Source organism: Manduca sexta, chromosome 1 (genome assembly GCF_014839805.1).
Source record: "Manduca sexta isolate Smith_Timp_Sample1 chromosome 1, JHU_Msex_v1.0, whole genome shotgun sequence".
Lineage (NCBI taxonomy): Eukaryota > Metazoa > Arthropoda > Insecta > Lepidoptera > Sphingidae > Manduca > Manduca sexta.
This window is the reverse complement of record NC_051115.1, coordinates 388,997-409,727: the sequence shown is the minus strand read 5'-3', so window position 1 is coordinate 409,727 and position 20,731 is coordinate 388,997. Positions and strand designations below refer to the sequence as shown.

General features: G+C 37.6%; 2 protein-coding genes across 3 annotated transcripts in view; both read right to left on the bottom strand.

The window, feature by feature from the left end:
- Positions 1–795: 795 nt before the first annotated feature.
- LOC115451342 (L-dopachrome tautomerase yellow-f2) lies at positions 796–9,921 on the bottom strand. The gene is made up of 9 exons (XM_037436434.1): positions 9,745–9,921; positions 8,206–8,364; positions 7,334–7,498; positions 6,294–6,410; positions 5,188–5,364; positions 3,961–4,124; positions 2,810–2,993; positions 1,400–1,502; positions 796–870 (listed from the first exon to the last, which is right to left on the bottom strand). The coding sequence occupies exons 1-9, from the start codon at positions 9,869–9,871 to the stop codon at positions 825–827; spliced, it is 1,242 nt and encodes a 413-aa protein (XP_037292331.1). The 5' UTR covers positions 9,872–9,921; the 3' UTR covers positions 796–824.
- Positions 9,922–15,611: 5,690 nt separating this feature from the next.
- LOC115451348 (gelsolin) overlaps positions 15,612–20,731 on the bottom strand; it is a 28,315-nt gene continuing 23,195 nt past the window's right edge. The window contains exons 8-13 of one of the 2 annotated variants that reach the window (XM_037447392.1): positions 20,387–20,487; positions 19,607–19,723; positions 18,207–18,275; positions 17,855–17,917; positions 16,399–16,507; positions 15,612–15,697 (exon numbers count right to left, since the gene is read on the bottom strand). In XM_037447392.1, the coding sequence (XP_037303289.1) occupies positions 16,406–16,507; positions 17,855–17,917; positions 18,207–18,275; positions 19,607–19,723; positions 20,387–20,487 (452 nt within the window). In that variant the 3' untranslated portion in view covers positions 15,612–15,697; positions 16,399–16,405. The remainder of the gene's footprint in view (positions 15,698–16,398; positions 16,508–17,854; positions 17,918–18,206; positions 18,276–19,606; positions 19,724–20,386; positions 20,488–20,731) is intronic. The other variant, XM_037447398.1, reaches the window with a different exon arrangement.

The window sequence follows — 20,731 nt, the reverse complement described above, 5'->3', positions numbered from 1 at the left end:
CTAGTTCAAACTTAAGAGGCAAGATGGCGGGTTTTGACTTACAGCTGATCGAGTTTTGTGTTTTAACTAAGCAAGCTTTGCGAATTTGTTGTAAGAAAGACTGATAATGTACTAGTTCCGATATATTAAGCTAGATGGCGTGCAATATAAAACTTCGTAAATCTATGCCGTTTGAATAATCTCAGGAACCATTAGTTCGAATTGAAAAATTGTTTTAGTGTTTAATAGCCCATTTATTGAAGAAGATTTACCGAGTGCTGGTTGGTCGACTTCACACACCCTCAAAATTCTTATAAAGAACTTCTCGTGTATGCTGGTTTCCTCACTGTTTTCCTTCACCGTTAAACCAAGCGATAATTCACAAAGAATACAATAAAAGTCATTGATACGTGTCCTTGGGCTTTGAACCTACATTCGACTCAGCAGTCAGTTCCAAAGGCTTTATTTAATATTTATTATTTGTGAAACAAACCTCAAGGTTGATGTTTGTTACCCTAACATATTCATATAACGATATCTCACACATTACAGCATCACTGCTCCGCTCCTATTGATCATAACGTGATGATATATTGCCTATAGCCTTCCTCGATAAATAGGCTATCCAACACTAGAAGAATTTTTCAATTGGAACCGGTAGTTCCTGAGATTAGCGCGTTCAAACAAACAAACTCTTCAGCTTTATATAATAGTATAGATTACATATAGAGTTATTGTCAAAATTAAACTATCGCTAGACAAGTTTCATCCCCATTCACCCCAGGTAATCCTTAAGCTAGTTAAATAATACACTTGTTCGTACAAAACAATTTATTTCTCAGTGTTTATTTATCACAAACTGTGCCGCGAATCAAATCTTGCGCATTCCCGCTGAAAAATAATAAATAACTGTTATGATAAATAAGCCTTAAGTTATTGTATGAAGTCGGTTAAAAAAATCGCGATAAACTTCGAAAACTAAAATGTTCGTTGTTGTCTTCACTATTAGGAATTGCACCAAAATTTTACATTTATGATAAACTATCTTTTGCTCGCGGCTTCGCCCGCGTGATGGAGTTTTCCGGGATAACAGTCCCACTATATATTTTCCTGGGATAGTAGCCTATAACCTTCCCAGAGTCTTATACTATCTCCATACCAAATTTTGCTTTCTTATACCACGTCTTATGTCAGGTCCCGTTCCCGTGGGACGGGATAAAAAGTCTTCTATTCTATGTCCGTCTCCTGGTTCCAAGCTACCTCTCCACCAATTTTCAGCCAAATCGGTTCATCCGTTCTTGAGTTAAAATAGTGTAACTAACACCACTTTCTTTTATATATATAGATTATATTTAACAGTAAGATATATGTATATTTCAAGTTGTGAACCAAAGAAAAAAAAAATATATTTTACGATTACCTGAGTATGAAATAATTATCCTCATTAATATCGAGGGAAGAATACACAAATCTTGGTATCTGATTCGCCAAGACCCACACTTCGTCTTCTTTTAATATCATATCTGAAAAAAAATGTCGGTGTGAATAGTCTTAGGGTCTTTGAAAATAGAAAGCGTCAGTTTCAGGAGCCTGAGATTGTGGAGTTCATAGTAGTATATACAGGGCCATTTTGACATTGCGTTACTAAATGAAACCACATACTCGTCTTCACCTTTGCTGACATTATCCCAAAAATCATCCATTAATTACGAATATTTTCACCAAAATCCTGGTTAGTTTTCTGATTTTTTGATAATTTTATAGTTTAATACGAATATTGCGTGTGCGTGGGTGTATTTCTGACTGATAGTATGATGTAGCCGCTGAAACAAATTCACTTAGAGTAGTAGTAGTGGCTTTGGGCGACGTAAAATTAAAATGACTTTTTATTAATATTTATTTTGTTCGAAACTTAGACTTTTTTATTTTTCATCTACGTCTCAAGTAACTTATTGTAGTGTTATCAAGTAGATACGTATGTGGTTTCATTTAGTAACTCGATTTCAAAATAACCCTGTTTATACGCCCGGATAGCGACCGTACATAAGGTATTAAAACCATAGTGGCCCGCGTAATTATCGCATAATTAACACAACAAAAAAAGAATTAGTGAAATTGTTGTATCTGTTCACTCGAATGCGATGACGAATATAGAGATTCATTTTTATGTATTTTGTCACCCGCATAGCTTTGGAGGGAAGTGGACAATTCATATTTCTAATTCCTCCCTATCTTTCTATCTGATTTCGTTGCGGGATAATGACAAATTAGTTTTCCCTGAGACTTGCCGAGCCTCACCGCTCGGTGTCATACCATGCCACTGCTGATCCTTACAGGAGTTGTAGTGGTGGGTGTGAGGGCGGGAAAGTCTCGAGTATATAGATAGTTTCTTGTTTGTAAGGGCATGTGGGGCTCTATAAATGCACTGGGCTTTGGGCTACAGATCAAAAAGTATTTATGTAAATCTGCGGCTGGTTAATGTTCCTAGAAAAGCATCTTTAGGGGTTTTGAATAGAATTTTGTAATTCTCAAAAATTCGTTTGTGTTGTGGCAACTCTTACGGCTTTTACTTTAGCCATGTTTGTGTTGTAGCAACTCTTACGGCTTTTACTTTAGAGACGTTCCTGTTGTGGCAACTCTAATGGTTTTTACTTTAGCGACGTTTGTGTTGTGGAAACTCTTACGGCTTTTACTTTAGCGACGTTCGTGTTGTGGCAACTCTAATGGTTTTTACTTTAGCGACGTTCGTGTTGTGGCAATTCTTATAGCTTTGAATTTAGCTGTTACGTGTTAATAGTTCATGAAAAAACTTAAAGTTTACTTTACTTACCACTAATATAAACAAGTTTTTGATGATCCTGCACAGTTATGCCTACGTTTTCAGGAGTCAAAGGTACATCCACGTTCCAACACAGGATAGCGTCCTGGGCCACGTTACCGAAGAACAAGGTTCGAGTTCCAGCGTGGTACACGTGTTTACTGCTCTGTGTGTTCGGGCCTCTGGTGCCTAGGTCCTGGAGAAGAGTAGATAGATAAGCTGGGTCTAATCGAGTAGACAGCCTAGTTGGGAGTGGAATGAGCTGCCGAGATATATGTTCGCAGTTTCAAAACCCAAGGGCACACACCTCTGACTTTGACGCCTCTGTAGAGGAACAGATGGTTGCGTTCCTCTATGGAAGGGGAACATTTCCAGGCAGGCAGATGTTGCGCCGGCCGCGGCGTCTCCGACGGTTTCTATTCGGAGGTGGTATATATGCTGCCCATCGCCAATTTTTACAATCGTAAGTCAGTATGGTTTATTGCCATCTAGCGGGATTGTTTATGCGGTATCATTACAATTATGTCAATACCACATCGATCTTCTCGTAGTTCCATTGATGTTGATGAGATGGCGGTGTGTATACTAATTTTACCGCCATAGACTTTTCTAAAGTTATGTGTGTACTTCTGAATTATAGCTTGCTTTAACAGTGAAGAAAATCGTGAGGAAACTTGAATACCTGAGAAGTTCTCTATAAATATTTTGAGGGTATGTGAAGTCTCCCAATCCGCATTACAGCGTGGTGGACTAAGGGCTAATCCCTCTCCATATTAGAGAAGGTCCATACCCATTAGGACAGCATATACTATAAATAATATATAATATCAGCCCTGTAGTATACACTGTTACACTGTTGCACTAACTAAGAGGAATTAGGCCTTAGTCCACCACGCGGTAGTGCGGGCAGACTTCACACACCCTCTAAATTCCTATATAGAAGTTTTCAGATAATATGCAGATTTCCTCACGATGTTTTCCTTCACTGTTAAATCAAGCGATAATTCACAAAGAATACACACATAAATTCTGAAAAGTCACAGGTGTACCTGTATTTTTAACCTGCGGACATTCGTCTCGGCAGTCCGTTCCACACTCAACTAGGCTATCGCCGCTTCATTATTATATTGAAGAAAGGCCTTTGGCTCCATTTTGCGACTTACTTTAAACTGGTTGTTGAAGTTGAAACCTCTTTGTTTTAAAATCCTTGTGTCTATTGAAAACTCATGAGTTGACACTAGAGGGTGGTAGTACGCTGTCCTTATGGATTTCCTGGTCTCTGATAAGGCAATGCTGAATACGCCATCTTTCCAGTTGATGACGCTCCCTGTAAATAGAAAAGAAGTTACCAGAACTCTTTGATATAGAAAAAAATGTTAAGAGGCTTTATTACTATGTCAAATAGAAAAAACCCAAAGAAGTCTGAGTTGGATTCGCATGCCAAGGGTTCTTTACGAACTTGTAGGTAAGGTATCTAAGTATATCAATATTATTTATAAAAGAATCGCAAAGCGATGCTTAGTTAAAACATAAATTTACTCGATCAGCTGTAAGTCAAAATCCGCCATCTTGTTTCTTAAGTTTAAACTAAGAACCGGTGATGTCTTTGACAGTTATTTCAGCAATTCTTAACCACCTCTTAACGCTTAAACAAGTTTATAAGTAAGACTGTATAAGTGCAAACTTGACAAACTTATTGCCTATCCCTTGACACGGCTATTGCAACAATCACAAATAACTTTATAATAGTAAATTAGATTTCTTGTTATTCAAGTTGTTAGATCTGTACCAAAATAATTAATAGCGCCATCTGTTGTTTCTACAGTGAACCCATTTTTTGTAAACCACAAGGTATATACTTTATAAAATAAAGCTGTCACTTGAGCGTCCCAGCCTAAAAAGGCGTGTTGTAATTATAAAAGTAAATAAATATGGTTTATAGATTTTTACTTGTGCTGTAAGATATTGCTCGTTGCCAAATTTCATGATCCTAACTCAACGGAAAGTACTCTATAGGTTTTGATTCCCTTTACAACTGAGAGAGATTTGAACCTATGGACATTTTTATCGGTAGTGCGTTCCACACCCAACTAGGCTATCGCCGTTTATCAACAAATCATGAACACCTCGTAAAGAATAATCCACTTATTCATAAACATTATTTATCTAAAGATGGAGCCTTGCTGTGATAACAAGTCTGTTTCTCAGCTTTGTTTATCTGACAGCCAACTAGATTCAAGTTGTATCTCAATATTAGCCAATCACAACGGCCCTATGTCTACGTGCTGCGAAGGCTGCCATACCGTCAGCACTAAGGAACAGACTTGTTATCACAGCAATGCTCCGTCCTTAGATAAATAACGTTTATGAATAAGGGGATAAATACATACCAGCAGCTGTGAAGTTCATGGCGCTCTCGTCATGAGAAAAACTTGGATGATTAATCCTCCAAAACTGTCTTTGTTTTAGCGAAAACACTACCAGACCCTCTGTTGCCAAGTCGTTAACATACGCGTACGCGTCGTCGCATGCCGATCGTTGCACGTCAATTGTTATTGAAGTCAGGCCTGAAATGGTTTTGGGTTTGATAATCAAAAATGCTACACACAGGGTGGAATTTTTGTATTACACCTGGAAGGCAAGTACTCTAATTACTGGAGATAGCAATATAATAATATCAGCCCTGTATTATATACTATCCCACTGTTGGGTACGGGCCTCCTCTACTACTAAGAGGGATTAGAAAGAAAACATCGTGGGGAAATCTGCATACCTGAGAAATTCTCTGTTAGGAATTTTCGAAGGTGTGTGAAGTCTACCAATCCGCACTAGGCCAGCGTGTTGGACCTAGGCCTAATCCCTCTCAGTAGTAGAGGAGGCCCGTGCCCAACAGTGGGACAGTTTACAATACAGGGCTGATATTATTATTATTATTATATAAAATTAAACTTCAATTCATCACAATCATATTATTTACTCAAAGGAAATAATTCTTTATTTTTATAAACGAGCTGCCATATGGAACCAGGAACGGCAAGGCCCCGTGGTACAACCTTCAACATCCCGACGTAACTGCCACAGCTTTACGCGTTATAATATCAGCCCTGTAGTATATACTTGCCCACTGCTGAGCACGGGCCTCCTCTACTACTGAGAGGGATTAGGCCTTAGTCCACCACGCTGGCCTAGTGCGGGTTAGTAGACTTCACACATCCTCGAATATTCCTAATAGAGAATTTCTCAAGTGTGCAGGTTTCCTCACGTAGTTTCCCTTCACCGTTAAAGCAAGCGATAATTCACAAAGATACACACATATTTTTTTAGAAAAGTCAGAAGTGTGTGCCCTTGAGATTTGAACCTGCGGCCATTCGTCTCGGCAGTCCGTTCCACAACCAACTAGGCTATCGCCGTTTTTTACGAACGCATTTTACGCGTTACTTATAGTAAAATTTGCAAGCACTTTTGTATTAAAGTGATAAAATCCAGGATAATTTACCTCCGCTAGTCCTTTCGTTGATCAGGACAGCGGAACCGAACACGTATCTGAACAGTAGTGTGCCGGTCGGCAAGTCGTACGCCAAGATCGCAGGCGGCTGGAGTTGCTTACGAGCTCCTGGAAATAATTGAATATACAGTGTCATTTTGACATCGCGTTACTAAATGAAATCACAAACTTATCTACTCGGAAATAATAGTTTACAATAAGTTACTTGAGCCTTATATGTAAAATAAAAAAGTGTAAGTTTCGAACAAAATAAATATTAATAAAAAGTAATTTTAATTTTATGCGCCCTAAAGCCACTACTACCACTCTAAGAGAATTCGTTGCAGCAGCAACATCATACTTTCAGTCAGAAATACTCCCGCGCACACGCCATAATCGCATTAAACTACAGAATGATCAAAAAATCAGAAAACTATAACCAGGATTTTTCGTGAAATATTCGTTATTAATGCATGATTTTTGGCATAATGTCAGCAAAGGTGAAAACGAGTATATGGTTTCATTTAGTAACTCAATGTCAAATTGACCCTGTAGAAAAGGTATCAGCCCGGAGACTGGAATTTGTGTCCGATATGGCAATAGGCTCGCCCCAATCACATCCTGGGAATACGCACAGTTAAAGTTGATGCATTTAAAATAAAAATAAAATACTATATTTATTACGTAAGCGAACAAAGTTGCACTTATTATACGTCAAAACAATTTATAAGAATATTTATTATTTCTGACATAACACTTAAGACCACTTATGTAACTAGGGATATTTTAAATAAGGGACAAAATTCTTATGGAATGCAAGACATAAAACAAAGTAGCCAGATCGGGTTGGCAGGTAAGGGGAAATATAAGGCAAACCCGTCGCGATCCTCACCGGTGAGGACATGAGCCCTAACCTAGCTAACCTACCCGCCATTCACTAGCTAACTAAGCGATGACTACCCGAAGAAGAAAGGCAGAAAGAAACTCCTGGCTTACTTTTTTCCCAACCCTCTACCTCGAGGATATAAGGCGTGAGTACATAAAACTTATACCTGGTACTTCTAAAAGTCCCGTGTCGACCATCCACAGTCGATCACACTCATCCACCGCGGGCCGATACACTGAAACAAGTCTCTTCACTTCTTCGAAGCTAGGATACGGCATCAGCAGTGGAGAGGGAGCACTTCTATCCACGTAGTTAAGGGTCGAAGGTATTCCTGAAATAAGGTTTATTCGGTTAACTCCAACGGTTTTTCAATAAAGGTGGAAAATATTCCGTCCTGTGGATTAGGGGTGTTTGGAGAATTCCACCATGGTATCCCTGAGGTAAGAGGCGACTAATAGGGTCATCAGGAGGTCACTGGCGCACGGCTGGAAACTGTCCGCCGTTTGTGTGTGGTGACCCTCGGGATAGAAGATAGATCTCATGCTGCCGTCGACGAAGATTACATTTGTGAGGTTAATAATGCTTGGTATCAACTAGTCAATTGTTTCTGCTCGAAATTCTGCATGTGCCGGGTCGACATCGTGCCTTATGGTCTGCTACTATGTATAAATGTGTTAGGTTATGTTAATATACACTATATCCACATTAAAAAAATAAATACTACTAAAGTTATGATAACATTATTTTTCTATATGTTATATAAATTTCGGGCACCGCAAAGCGACTCCACTGCTACTGATGGTAAGTCGAGTGGGGTCCATTAGAATGTCGACTAACGAGAGATGATTACTCTTCAACAGTCGACACAATTATGCCTGTTGGACCCGGATATACACAGAGTGATCCCGGAACGCAATACGTGGGCTACTATGGCGGGTTTTAACACCTTGTATACGCTATCCGGGCGGATATAAATATACATATCCTACCACCAGCAAATCTGACGGTAGTAGCATTTTCAGTATATTCGGATCTTACCATATTTCCTTCTAGGCACGGTTACAAACACTTTATCAGCATACACTTGTAATCCTATAGGAACATTGTTGTATTGAATGAAGAATTTCTCTTCCTCTTCTAGGTCTTGGTCGAAAATAATGCCGTCCGGTCTTCGTTCGTGGTCTGAGCTGTTTCTATCTGGAATATACGAGGAATTGGTAACAGGCGAAACGAGATTTTCGAAAGGGACTAATAGGTATAAATGCGGTCTGCAAATCGTTCTAATGATGGTATGATGGTTAGATTTTATATAAATTACGAATGGGAAGCAGGAATCGAGTTATGATATCCGCCGTTGTAGAACACCATTGTAGTAGTGGCATTAGGGCGTGTAATATTAAAATTACATTTTATTAATATTTGTTTTGTTCGAAACAGGAAACTCTTAAAATGATTCGTCAACGATGTCCCTAACGTATACTTTACCTGAGCACTTTTTTTCAATTCTTCTTATCTATAGGATCCTTCTTTTCTATAGGATCATTTTGACATCGCGTTACAAAATGAAAACATATACTCGTTTTCACCTTTGCTGGTATTGTGCCAAAAGTCATCCATTAATAACGAATATTTCACGAAAAATCCTGGTTTTAGTTTTCTGATTTTTTTATCATTTTGGAGTTTAATGCGAATATGGCATGTGCGTGGGAGTATTTCTGACTCAAAGTATGATGTTGCCGTTACTACGAATTCTCTTAGAGCAGAATTGGTGGCTTTAGGGCGCATAAAATTAAATTACGTTTTATTAATATTTATTTCGTTCGAAACACTTTTATTTTACGTCTACGGCTCAAGTAACTTATTGTAAAGTGTTATTTCCAAGTAGATAAGCATGTGGTTTCATGTAGTAACAAAGAGTCAAAATGGCGTTGTAAATGGCAATTATGTTATATACAGCTATATCTAAACTACGAGTTAACTTGAATAACAAAAAAATACTAATTAAAATAAATAAAGATAAAGAAAGAAAAAAGATTTTTATTGTTGGAGAAAAAAATTACAGGGTAAAATATTAATATACATACAGGGTAATTTTGACATCGCGTTACTAAATGAAACCACATACTTATCTACTTGGAAATAACACTTTACAATAAGTTACTTGAGTCGTAGATGTAAAATAAAAAAGTGTAAGTTTCGAACAAAATAAATATTGATAAAAAGTAATTTTAATTTTACGCGCGCTAAAGCCACTACTACTATTCAAAGAATTTGTAATTCAAGGTGTTGGTGTTTCTACTGTTTATGGGCGGTCGTATCGCTTATCATCAGGCGAACGGCAAGCTCGTGCTCATGCAAAGCAATAAACAAATGGTGTGAAGATTGTTTGAGACCATGGGAAAGACTTTTATCCTAAAAAACTCTATCACGCCTGCGAAGTGCGAGCAAAAGTTTGTTAAAATGACAAATATGAACAGCGGACCGCGTCCCTTCCTCGACACTACGTGATACAAAAACAACCAAGAAAAAATTTAAAAAGCACTACTTTGTAAATTAAAAGAATAAAAACAAACTTACATTTAACTCCATGAATATCATAACCTATTTGTTTCCAACTAAATATTTGCTTTAGTTTTCCGTCGCCAATATTTCCTTGTGCAATTACATAATTAATTAAAAACAATATCACATTTATTTTAAACATTGTTGATTGTACAAACGCTTTGAATGTATTGACTTCTTAGAACCCAACTGGATTTGCATAGTGATGTTTCGTATCGATTTTAGTTTTATTCGATTTGATTTTTTGTACGGCAAAGTGACCCAACTGATGAGTAGGGTCCAATGATGATTAATGATTTACACCGCCAGTCGTCACAATTATGCCGGCCTGTTGGAACCGGAACAAGGTCAGGAACGATATCGTGCTCTCTAGACATTCTAATGTCAATATGCCCCGAATAATGAAGCAAACCCTCAACCAGCGCAAGATAGGATATCTCGGCCCCGGCTTTAGGCACGAAAGATAATACTGTTACGATTAATAATGATGGGCAAGGTGGAGGGAGGGGAAGAAACGCGCTGGGAAGGAAAAAATGGTGGCTCAGAAACATCTGGGAATGGACCGATATTACCTCCGTTGAGCACTTGTTCCGCCTGGCAAATGACAAGGAGAAATACAAGAAGCTGACGGCCAACCATTAATCATGATGAGGCACTTGAAGAAGAAATTGGAACTAGATACACAGGGTGATCTCAGAACGCAACACACGTGGGCTACTATAGCGGGTTTTAATGCCTTGTGGACGGTCGCTATTCGGGCGGATATAAAATATCCTACCACCAACAAATAATACGTAGATCTTTGTAAGATGTCGATTTTTTTATAGGTGTTGCACGCAGATGTCCCATTAAGATAGTCTCAAAAACTCTGTAATAATTTATAGAGTCAATAGTAAGTTGCCATCGCCAACAATATAAAAAAAATCAGAATCCTATTACTTACTATGGGAGCAAATAATCGGGATACAAGGTAGCCTATGCGTTAATCCAAGACATCGCCTACCCGTGTTCCATATTTCCATATTGATTCCATACTTCTTTTATTAGGAACCTGCCTTCGTTCTCTCTATACTTAAGGTTGAATGGGAGAGAATACCCATGGCATTAAGGCTGCCTGTATACCAAATGTATTAAGTGTAAATAAATAAAATAAATAAATCTCCAGTCAGTAATATTTACACACACATATTTGTACTAAACTAGAAAAATTAGAAAAGTAAAGCAGTCGTTTTTTTGGTGAATGGTTAGATTATTCATATTTTTTGGCTTATTGTTAGCAGAGATGATAAGTATGTGGTTTCATTTATTAACGCAATTTCAAAACGACCCTGTATAGATAGATATGTACAGATCAGACAAATAAACCATCATAACATAAAATAATCATTGATGTATATTCTAGACACGAACGTCCATATAAAATATTTGTTCAAAATCTGAACTAAAATGGCAACCACTATTATTACAACACAACTATTTATTCACTTGAAAAACAAATAATTTTACTTATTTGACTAATATTTTTATTCACATCCAGGGCCCTTATTCTGTATGATAATGTAAACGCGTAACGCGGCCGTGTCATGTTATCTTCGAGAAATGTGCGTGGAATGGTATTCTGTAAGCCAAATTTCTATAGTCCTAAACATGATGCGTTGTGTTACGTACTTGTTACGCACGGTTAAAATAACGTGCGGGATAGAGAATAAGGCCCTAGGTTTACACTTAGACTCGAGTTCTTATATTATGAGCGTCACTCCGTACACAACACGCCGTCAATGTAGACAACGTACTAAAGTCAGGTGTTCGGATAGTAGTAAAGTTGAGTCGAAAACGATGAGTGTATGGAACGCCAGATCTAGTACACAGTACATATGAAAAAAGTCAATTCGAGACTTTCCTTACAATCGAATTAATCGATATTTACGCAACATCTCTATCACTAACAGGTTTTTTATTATTGTTTATTTAACGTTTTATCAAGAATCAGGGTTGTCGTTGCCATATCTTATAAATTCCCGTTTGGGTTTAACCCTGAGGCGTTTTGATAGACTTGCCCGATATTAAAATTATGAATTTCCTATTGAGGTACGGAATTTTTATAAGATCAACTTGTTGCCCGTCTGCCAAGACCATTTTTCTCAAGAACGCGTTAAGAGATATTAAATTAAAATGTGCATCAAATATATATATTTTTTATTGTTAAATGACGAGACGAGCTTGCCGTTATGATGGTAAGCGATACCTATAAACAGTAGAAACACCAACACCTTGAATTACAAAGTGTTTGGTATTCCACGACGCTCGCCATTCTGAGACATATGTTAAGTCTTATGTCCAGTAGTTACACTGGCTACAATGTTCAAACCGGAACACAACAGTGACTACACATTGTTTGGCGGTAGGAACAGACATTTTAGTGGTACCTACCCAGGCGGACTCTCACATATGAGAGACCTACCATTTATCATGTCCATGTTCTCTTTCAGCTGTGAAAATATCAAACATGTAATAGCAATCAAAAGATATGACCGTTTATATCACATATTTTGAAATTTCACAAGGAATCAAAACTAGGGTACTTACCTTTGGCCTAAAATCATAAAATTTGGCAAGAAATACCTTACAGCACATGTAAAGGATATTACAGCGATAGCCTAGTTGGTTGTGGAACGGACTGCCGAGACGAATGCCCGCAGGTTTAAATCCCAATCCCACCTCTGACTTTTCTAAAATCATGTGTGTATTCTTTGTGAATTTATCGTTTGCTTTAACGGTGAAGGAAAATCGTGAGGAAACCTGAGAAATTCTCTATAGGAATTTTCGAGGGTGTATGAAGTCTACCAATCCGCACTAGGCCAGCGTGGTGGACTAAGGCCTAATTCCTCTCAATAGTAGAGGAGGCCCGTGTCCAGCAGCGGGACAGTATATAATACAGGGCTGATATTATTATATTATTACATGTAAAGTATATGGAATCCGTTAATATGTACATTAACAACAAAATATCCCAGGATATCAAACCATCTCCATACCAAATTTCATTGAAATCAGTATATAAGTATAGATTTATAACTGCCTAATGGCACAGTATTGCGGGAGAGATACGACTATACGAGGTGCCAGGTTCAATTCCAGGTCGGTAAAGTGTTGGGTTTTTGCTTGGAATTAGTTCGGAGTCTGGAAGTGTGCCCGGCAAACGGCAATACGTTTGCTTTCTATTATCTAATATAGCTGGCAGAATGAGGGGTACCCCTCTACCTACCTATGGAAAGGGAAAATAGGATTAAAATAAATAAATGGCCGTGTATATACGGTCTCGTTTTCACATACTCTCAAAATGCCTAAAAAGAACTTAGGTATACAGGTTTCCGATGGTTTCCTTCATCAAACAAGCGATTATTCACAAAGAATACACACATATTTAAAAAAAAAATAGTTGCATTTGGCTTTTGATTCTGCGGACATTCGTCTCGACAGTCCGTTTGTAATAAGATTATATTTTTCGTGAATTTTTAATGTTATGTATTTTTCTAAAAGTGTCATCCTTAGTCACACGGTCAGTCACGGTCAATGTATTGTAATTTATGTATTTTTTTATTCTGAACATGTTTAAATATGTAGCTTCATTTTAAATGACAAGCACAAAGAATACAATTGAATATGTAATTACGAAAAGGGTACATATAATATCTAGATCTATATCGAGAAATGTAAATATAATAACAAATTACAAAACTTCTGTAATTTTTTGTTGTTAATAAAACCACTATGACGTATCACTGTTATGTATTGAGATATTTTAGTTTTAATGAGCTACATTTCAGCCGGGAATCGTCCACTGCTGGACATAGCCTCCCCCATTGAGCGCCACACGGACCGGTTCTGGGCCGCCCTCATCCATCGGACTCCGACGAAACTCACCAGATCGTCGGTCCATCTCGTTTGGGCCTGCCTACGCTGCGTTTCCCGGTTCGTGATCACCACTCCAGAACTTTTTCGCCCAGGGAATTTCGGACAAAATCGGACATGTGCCCTTTTCGAAATTTATTTATTTATTTATTTACTTCAGGTAATAAGGGACCCATAACGAAATTTACATCAAGAATACAATAGTAATATTTGTTTTTCTGCTCCTTGTATCCGGCACTAAAATTGCATATTCATTTACAATTTGCATTTGATTAGTGTGAATGCGATAGTTTGGAGGTACGCTTGTACGCTAGGTCACCACACCTCGTGAACGCCCTCACGGGGGACATTTGTCTCTCTAGGCACACAGTTCAGTGTGTGTACCTCATGGTTGCCAATTCACATTGAGACCTATAAGGGCTCGCGAACATCCTTTGTTCTCCCCTAGTCCCATCCTAAGAGGTTTCCTTATCAATCCCCCACACTTCCTTCCCAGCTATCTCATCCCAGCCTTCCTCCAGGACTGTTGACTATTGATGTCTATAATAATAATATCAGCCCTGTATTATATATTTTCCCACTGCTGAGCACGGGCCTCCTCTACTACTGACAGGGATTAGGCCTTAGTCCACCACGCTGGCCTAGTGCGGATTGGTAGACTTCACATACCTTCGAAATTCCTATAGAGAACTACTCAGATGTGCAAGTTTCCTCACGATGTTTTCCTTCACCGTTAAAGCGAACGATAAATTCACAAAGAATACAGACATGATTTTAGAAAAGTCAGAGGTGCGTGCCCTTGGGATTTGAACCTGCGGACATTCGTCTTGGCAGTCCGTTCCACACCCAACTAGGCTATTGCCCGCGAAAATTTCTTTCCCCACTCTCCACCGGGTCCTTGCAATAAAACGGGGGACTCTAGTATCATTCACAGGTTTCCCTTAGTGTCGAAAGCATGAACGCCTATATCCAAAAATATGCTATGATGAATTCAGAATGACTTCTCGAATGATAAATTAAGCTTCATTTATTAAACAGTTCTACATTATCAGTTTTACTTATAATATTCGCAATGCTATGCTTAGTTAAAACACAAAACTCGATCAGCTGTAAGTCAAAACCCGCCATCTTGCCTCTTAAGTTTAAACTAGGAACCGGTGATGTTTTTGACAGCTATTTAAGCAATTCTGAATCACCTCTTAACGCTAAAACAAGTTTATAAGTAAGACTGTATAAGTGCAAACTTGACAAACTTATTGCCTATCCCTTGACACGGCTATTGCAACAATGACAAATAACTTTATAATAGTAAATTAGATTTCTTCTTATTCAAGTTGTTAGATGTGTACCAAAATAATTAATAGCGCCACCTGTTGTTTCTACAGTGAACCCATTTTTTTAAACCACAAGGTATATACTTTATAAAATAAAGCTGTCACTTGAGCGTCCCAGCCTAAAAAGGCGTGTTGTAATTATAAAAGTAAATAAATATGGTTTATAGATTTTTACTTGTGCTGTAAGATATTGCTCGTTGCCAAATTTCATGATCCTAACTCAACGGAAAGTACTCTATAGGTTTTGATTCCCTTTACAACTGAGAGAGATTTGAACCTATGGACATTTTTATCGGCAGTGCGTTCCACACCCAACTAGGCTATCGCCGTTTATCAACAAATCATGAACACCTCGTAAAGAATAATCCACCTCTTAACTCTAAAACAAGTTTATAAGTAAGACTGCATAAGTATTAGGGTGTCTCTTATTTTTCAAAGTATTAATTTTGCAATACGTAGGCTATTATTTTATTCATTTGGAATTCATTCATTGGAATTCCACCTCTTAACGCTAAAACAAGTTTATAAGTAAGACTGTAAATGTCTAGTTTGATATTCTTGACATTTTATTCCAATTTGAGAATGATACTTATATTAATAATATGTAAGTGAGGAATATGAAATAAAACTACATTAACAAGATTACATTTTATTTATTTGTATAAAAAATTAAGTCGTGAAGTAATTTTTGGCACTGATGCAATGGGTCAACGAACCTGAAACTGACACATTTTATTATTATTAAAAAAAATCACTTTGACTTGTATAAGGCGAAGGAATTGAAAACATACAGCCAAAGTTATTTTACGTATGATCGTTACAAGAAATGTATTTAAATTTATTTTCATAATATATATTATACATAAAATAGGACACATATTTTGTTTAATCGCAAATCGGATGCGATTAAACAAAATATTAGATTATTTTACTAGATTATTTTACAAACACTGCAAAAAATAATTTATGTACTAGTCACAGGCAGACGCAGTGAATGTTCGGAACGCCAAATCAAACGTAGTACATATATATCGATGGTTATATAGGTACTACATATAAGAGAGTCAACCCGGACACAATAAGTCAGAATGCATAAAACCCTATTTGTCCTAACTTAAAAATAGTACATTTTAGTATATCGCACTCTTAATAAAATAATGACCTATTTCAAAATTGGTAACTTGTGGCAGTCGTTGGAAAACTAATTTTTGTATGCTACCTTTTTTTTTTAAGTTGCTATAAAATTGAGCTTATTAAAGATAGGTAAAAAATGAAACCTATAGCATGAAAATAAAAGGAAAAAATCTAAAAGGTCGAAAACAGAAATTGGTTGTTTGACGATTCCCGCAAATTGGCAATTTTGGAATGGGTCCTTATTATATTAAGAGTGCGATATAAGGATATTTTGACTCAAAATCCTTACCTTAAATCTAGACCAGGCGGGAGTGTGACATGCCGACGTCGCGCCAGGTCGAAAAGTATTGTTTGAAGGCAGCCGGCTCGGTACCCTGGAGTACCCTGGTCACCTTTACCTGGGGCAGGGGAAATGCTAAGTTTAGAATAGCTTTATATCGTCAATAGCCCATTGAAATAACAATGTTTTTAACCAGAACCATGATGGGGAAAATATCAGGAAAAAGAAGTGTAGGAGAAGGAAGTCGTAGTTGCGCAATATACGGGAGTGGACTGGAATAAAAACGGTCGAAGAACTGTTCCGGCTAGCCACGAACAACGAGGTTCAAGGAACTGACTGCCAACCTTCAGTAATAGAGAGAAAGAAGAAGATTTGTTCCCGCTAGCTACGAACAAGGAAAGGTTCACGGAACTGACTGCAACCTTCAGTAATGGAGAGGCACTTGAAGAAGAATTTTTTCGCGATATTTATATCATGATTTTCTCCATTTCGAAGCTTTACAGCATTCGTGTTCACGCTGTGGACTGTGTCGTTGGTTATCCAAAAGTCAAAGTTACAATATCCCTCTATATTTTAGAATAAGGTAGGTTTCTAAGTTCGATTTAGTCTATTATTTTATATTTAAATAGACAATTAATATTTCCAACTCCTCCCTATATATTTGAATTAATTTCGTCGCGGGATAAAGACAAATTAGTTTTCCCTGAGACTCGCCGAGCTTCACATGCCACTGCTGATCCTGGCTTACAGGAGTTGTAGTGGTGGGTGTGAGGACGGGAAAGTCTCTATTATTTTAAATGTAACAGAAATAATCGATATTAAAAATGGCGGTTGAACGCGGTGTGCATTACGTGTTACACACTGTTAAAACCAAAGAGATATTGTAAAGCGGACATCGGGAAGATTGTTATACAAAAATATTGCGCTCATGCAATGGTTCAATCTACTGTGTAATAGCAAAACACCAATGTAAAATACTTCCTATTTTTAGATGCATATTAGTATATTTTCTGTAAATATGTTATTTTTGTATTAATATTTAGGAACGCTGTGACATCTTGACGGACATTTCAATACAGCGACTTATTTACCTTGGTAATAACTTTTGGAATTATGTGTGTATTCTTTGTATTATCGCTTGCTTTAACGGTGAAGGAAAACATCGTGAGGAAACCTGCACATCTGAGAAAGTTCTCTATAGGAATTCCGAAGGTGTGTGAAGTCTGCCCGCACTACAGCGTGGTGGACTAAGGCCTATTCCCTCTCATTAGTAGAGGAGGCCCGTACCCAATAGTAGGACAGTATATAATACAGGGTTGATATTATTTTATATTATATAATAACTTTGGGGCACAAATTTGGTTCTGATTTCCGGTCTATAGCTATACTGTTTAATGTCTTTGGTTAAAATGTGGTGTAAAGCAAGGCCCCTGGAATCGACCTTCAGACCCTGATGTGAACTTACCCAGCTAGGATAATTTTTGGAGCTCAGAGTTTGTTGGGCTTTCGCCATCGCTTCGCTCTTTTCCTGAAACAAAAATAGCATAAAATAAACATCTAACTGTAACGTTTTTATCTGAGGACGGAGCATTGCTGTGATAACAAGTCTGTTTCTCAGTGCTGACGGCATGGCCGCCTTCGCAGTGCGTAGACATAGGGCCGTTGTGATTGGCTAATATTGAGATACAACTTGAATCTAATTGGCTGTCAGATAAACAAAGCTGAGAAACAGACTTGTTATCACAGCAATGCACCGTCCTTAGATAAATAACTTTATGAATAAGGGGGTCAAGCTATACAGTTCATATGAAACTTACCCTGTCAGTAGATTGTTTGCCGATCCACACGTAGATGTTACCGCTGATCGTGTCAAGGATATAACTCTCCTAAAATGTAATAAATAATATTAAGAATTGTGCTAAACACCTACTTAATAGCGGTTGTGTTCCATATTAATTTATGCATATAAATTTCGCTCTTAAGTGCGAATGCGCTGGCTCGATAGACTGAGACGTTGTTATAGTCAGCATCTTAAGATAGTGGCTATTTAATAAACATATTAACATCAACTCAAATGTTATCTTAAGTAACAATATATGATGGTTTTGACAACTACGTTTTGTTAATTAAACGACGCCGACTTAGCTGAGAACAAACTTTTAAATGGCAACTTATGCTTGGTAAATTAAATAGTTCAATACATTAAAAATTACTTAATAATTGACCTTTAAAGTATCGAGCTATTAATCTCTAAAGGCCCTATAAATAAATCAATTTCACGATTGCAGGATCTTAAGTAGGCGTTTAATAATATCAGCCCTGTATATATACTTGCCCACTGCTGAGCACGGGCCTTCTCTACCACTGAGAGGGATTAGGCCTTAGTCCACCACGCTGGCCTAGTGCGGATTGTTAGACTTCACACACCCTCGAAAATTCCTAATAGGGAATTTCTCAGGTATGCAGGTTTCCTCATGCTGTTTTCCTTCACCGTTAAAGCAAGCGATAATTCACAAAGAACACACACATATTTTTTTAGAAAAGTCAGAGGTGTGTGCCCTTGGGATTTGAACCTGCGGACATTCATCTCGGCAGTCCGTTCCACAACCAACTAGGCTATCGCCGCTTACCGTTACGTTAAAGCTCTTGAATTATTTAATAAATAATACTTGAGCTGTCAATTGAGCTTCTGTTATCAGTCGAGTTGAAGCTGAATATCTTCAGTAAATATCAAACAATTCTTAGTTGCCAATATCCGTCACATGTTGTAACTCAAAATATTATTTGAGATGTTGATATCCATGTATTTAATAGTGACGATGATCTTAAGATGCTGACTTTGTTTTGAGGTTATAGCTTAAGGTCCATTTTTCATACATTTTGTTTCACCTTTAATCTGGGTAACTAAACAAGTATTGACAAGTAAAGAATTTAAATTCACGTCTAGTTAGTGATTAGTTCTCGCAGTTGAAAGAAAAACGTAAAAATAATTAATATGCATGGATATTTCGGCCTTTAAAATTTCGTTGTATTAAATTTTTTACTTGTCAACACTTGTTTAGTTACCCAGATTAAAGGTGAAACAAAATGTATGAAAAATGGACCTTAAGCTATAACCTTAATAATAAATTTACTTTGATAATCACAAGAGTAGTTTCATTCATATTTACCGCACGCATTCCTATCCACCCCATTTACTGTAAGTATTTATACACACCTGGGGTTTCAGTTGCTCCTGGCGGAAAGGTCTGCTCAGAGCGTTGACCTTCACCTTGCCTCCGTTGTCGGATACCTCAGAGAGGATCACTGAATTTTCCTCATTCCTTTCGAACTCCTGGAAAAAAAACGTTAATATAATATAACTAGCGACCCGCCCCGGCTTCGCACGGGTGCAATGCTGGTACTAAATACACTACAGAAAAACTGTGAACGTTGTATATAAAAACATAGCGGCCCGCTCTGGCTTCGCACGGGTATAACATAACAAAATAACAGTATTTCTCCACTATTTAATGGATGTTATTATTATACATATAAACCTTCCTCTTGAATCACTCTATCTATTAAGAAAACCGCATCAAAATCCGTTGCGTAGTTTTAAAGATTTAAGCATACATAGGGACAGAGAAAGCGACTTTGTTTTATACTATGTAGTGATGGGCAAAGAGACGTGGTCAGTCGTGCGAAAAAAAAAAGAAAAAGGGCGCGAAACTGAACCGGCTGGCCAGCGGACCACTGCGTCGGCGATACACTTTTGCTTTGGATCGGACAGATGTTCGCAATCGTTGCATTTCGCTACCTATATTTTTGTGTGTGTCTCAGCCCGGAGTCTGGAATTTGTGCCAGATATGGCGATAGGCTCGCTCCTATCATGGGTCGGAATATACTTGCCGAAAAGTGGGTGTCCTGGTTGCGTGTCATTTCGGGAATAAATGCGTGGTGTGTGTGTTTCTTGGCTGAGCAACCAGCCTTGCCTCTTAGTGTCGGGTATACATACCTGGTCATCTCCCCCCGCGCTTTCTTTCGGCACGATGTCTCTGGTACCGGATCCCAAGGTTGTGAAGAATTTCTGAGTGTCCACGTCGCTGGAGTACTGGTCTGCATAAGATAAAAATAAAAAGTTTCTGAATTTTAAAAAAAATAGGTTGTCTAGGTAATTTCTTTCTCTAAAATAAATCGTTTGAAGTTTATTTTAAAGATTAAAACACGATCGTTGATAACAAAACCAAAATTTAAGTAATTTGAAATTCTGAATTTGTTTTACTGTTGTACAATTAGATGTTTGTTTTATTTTATAAAAAGTTTTAAATACTTATGTACATACTAAAGTATTAATGAATAA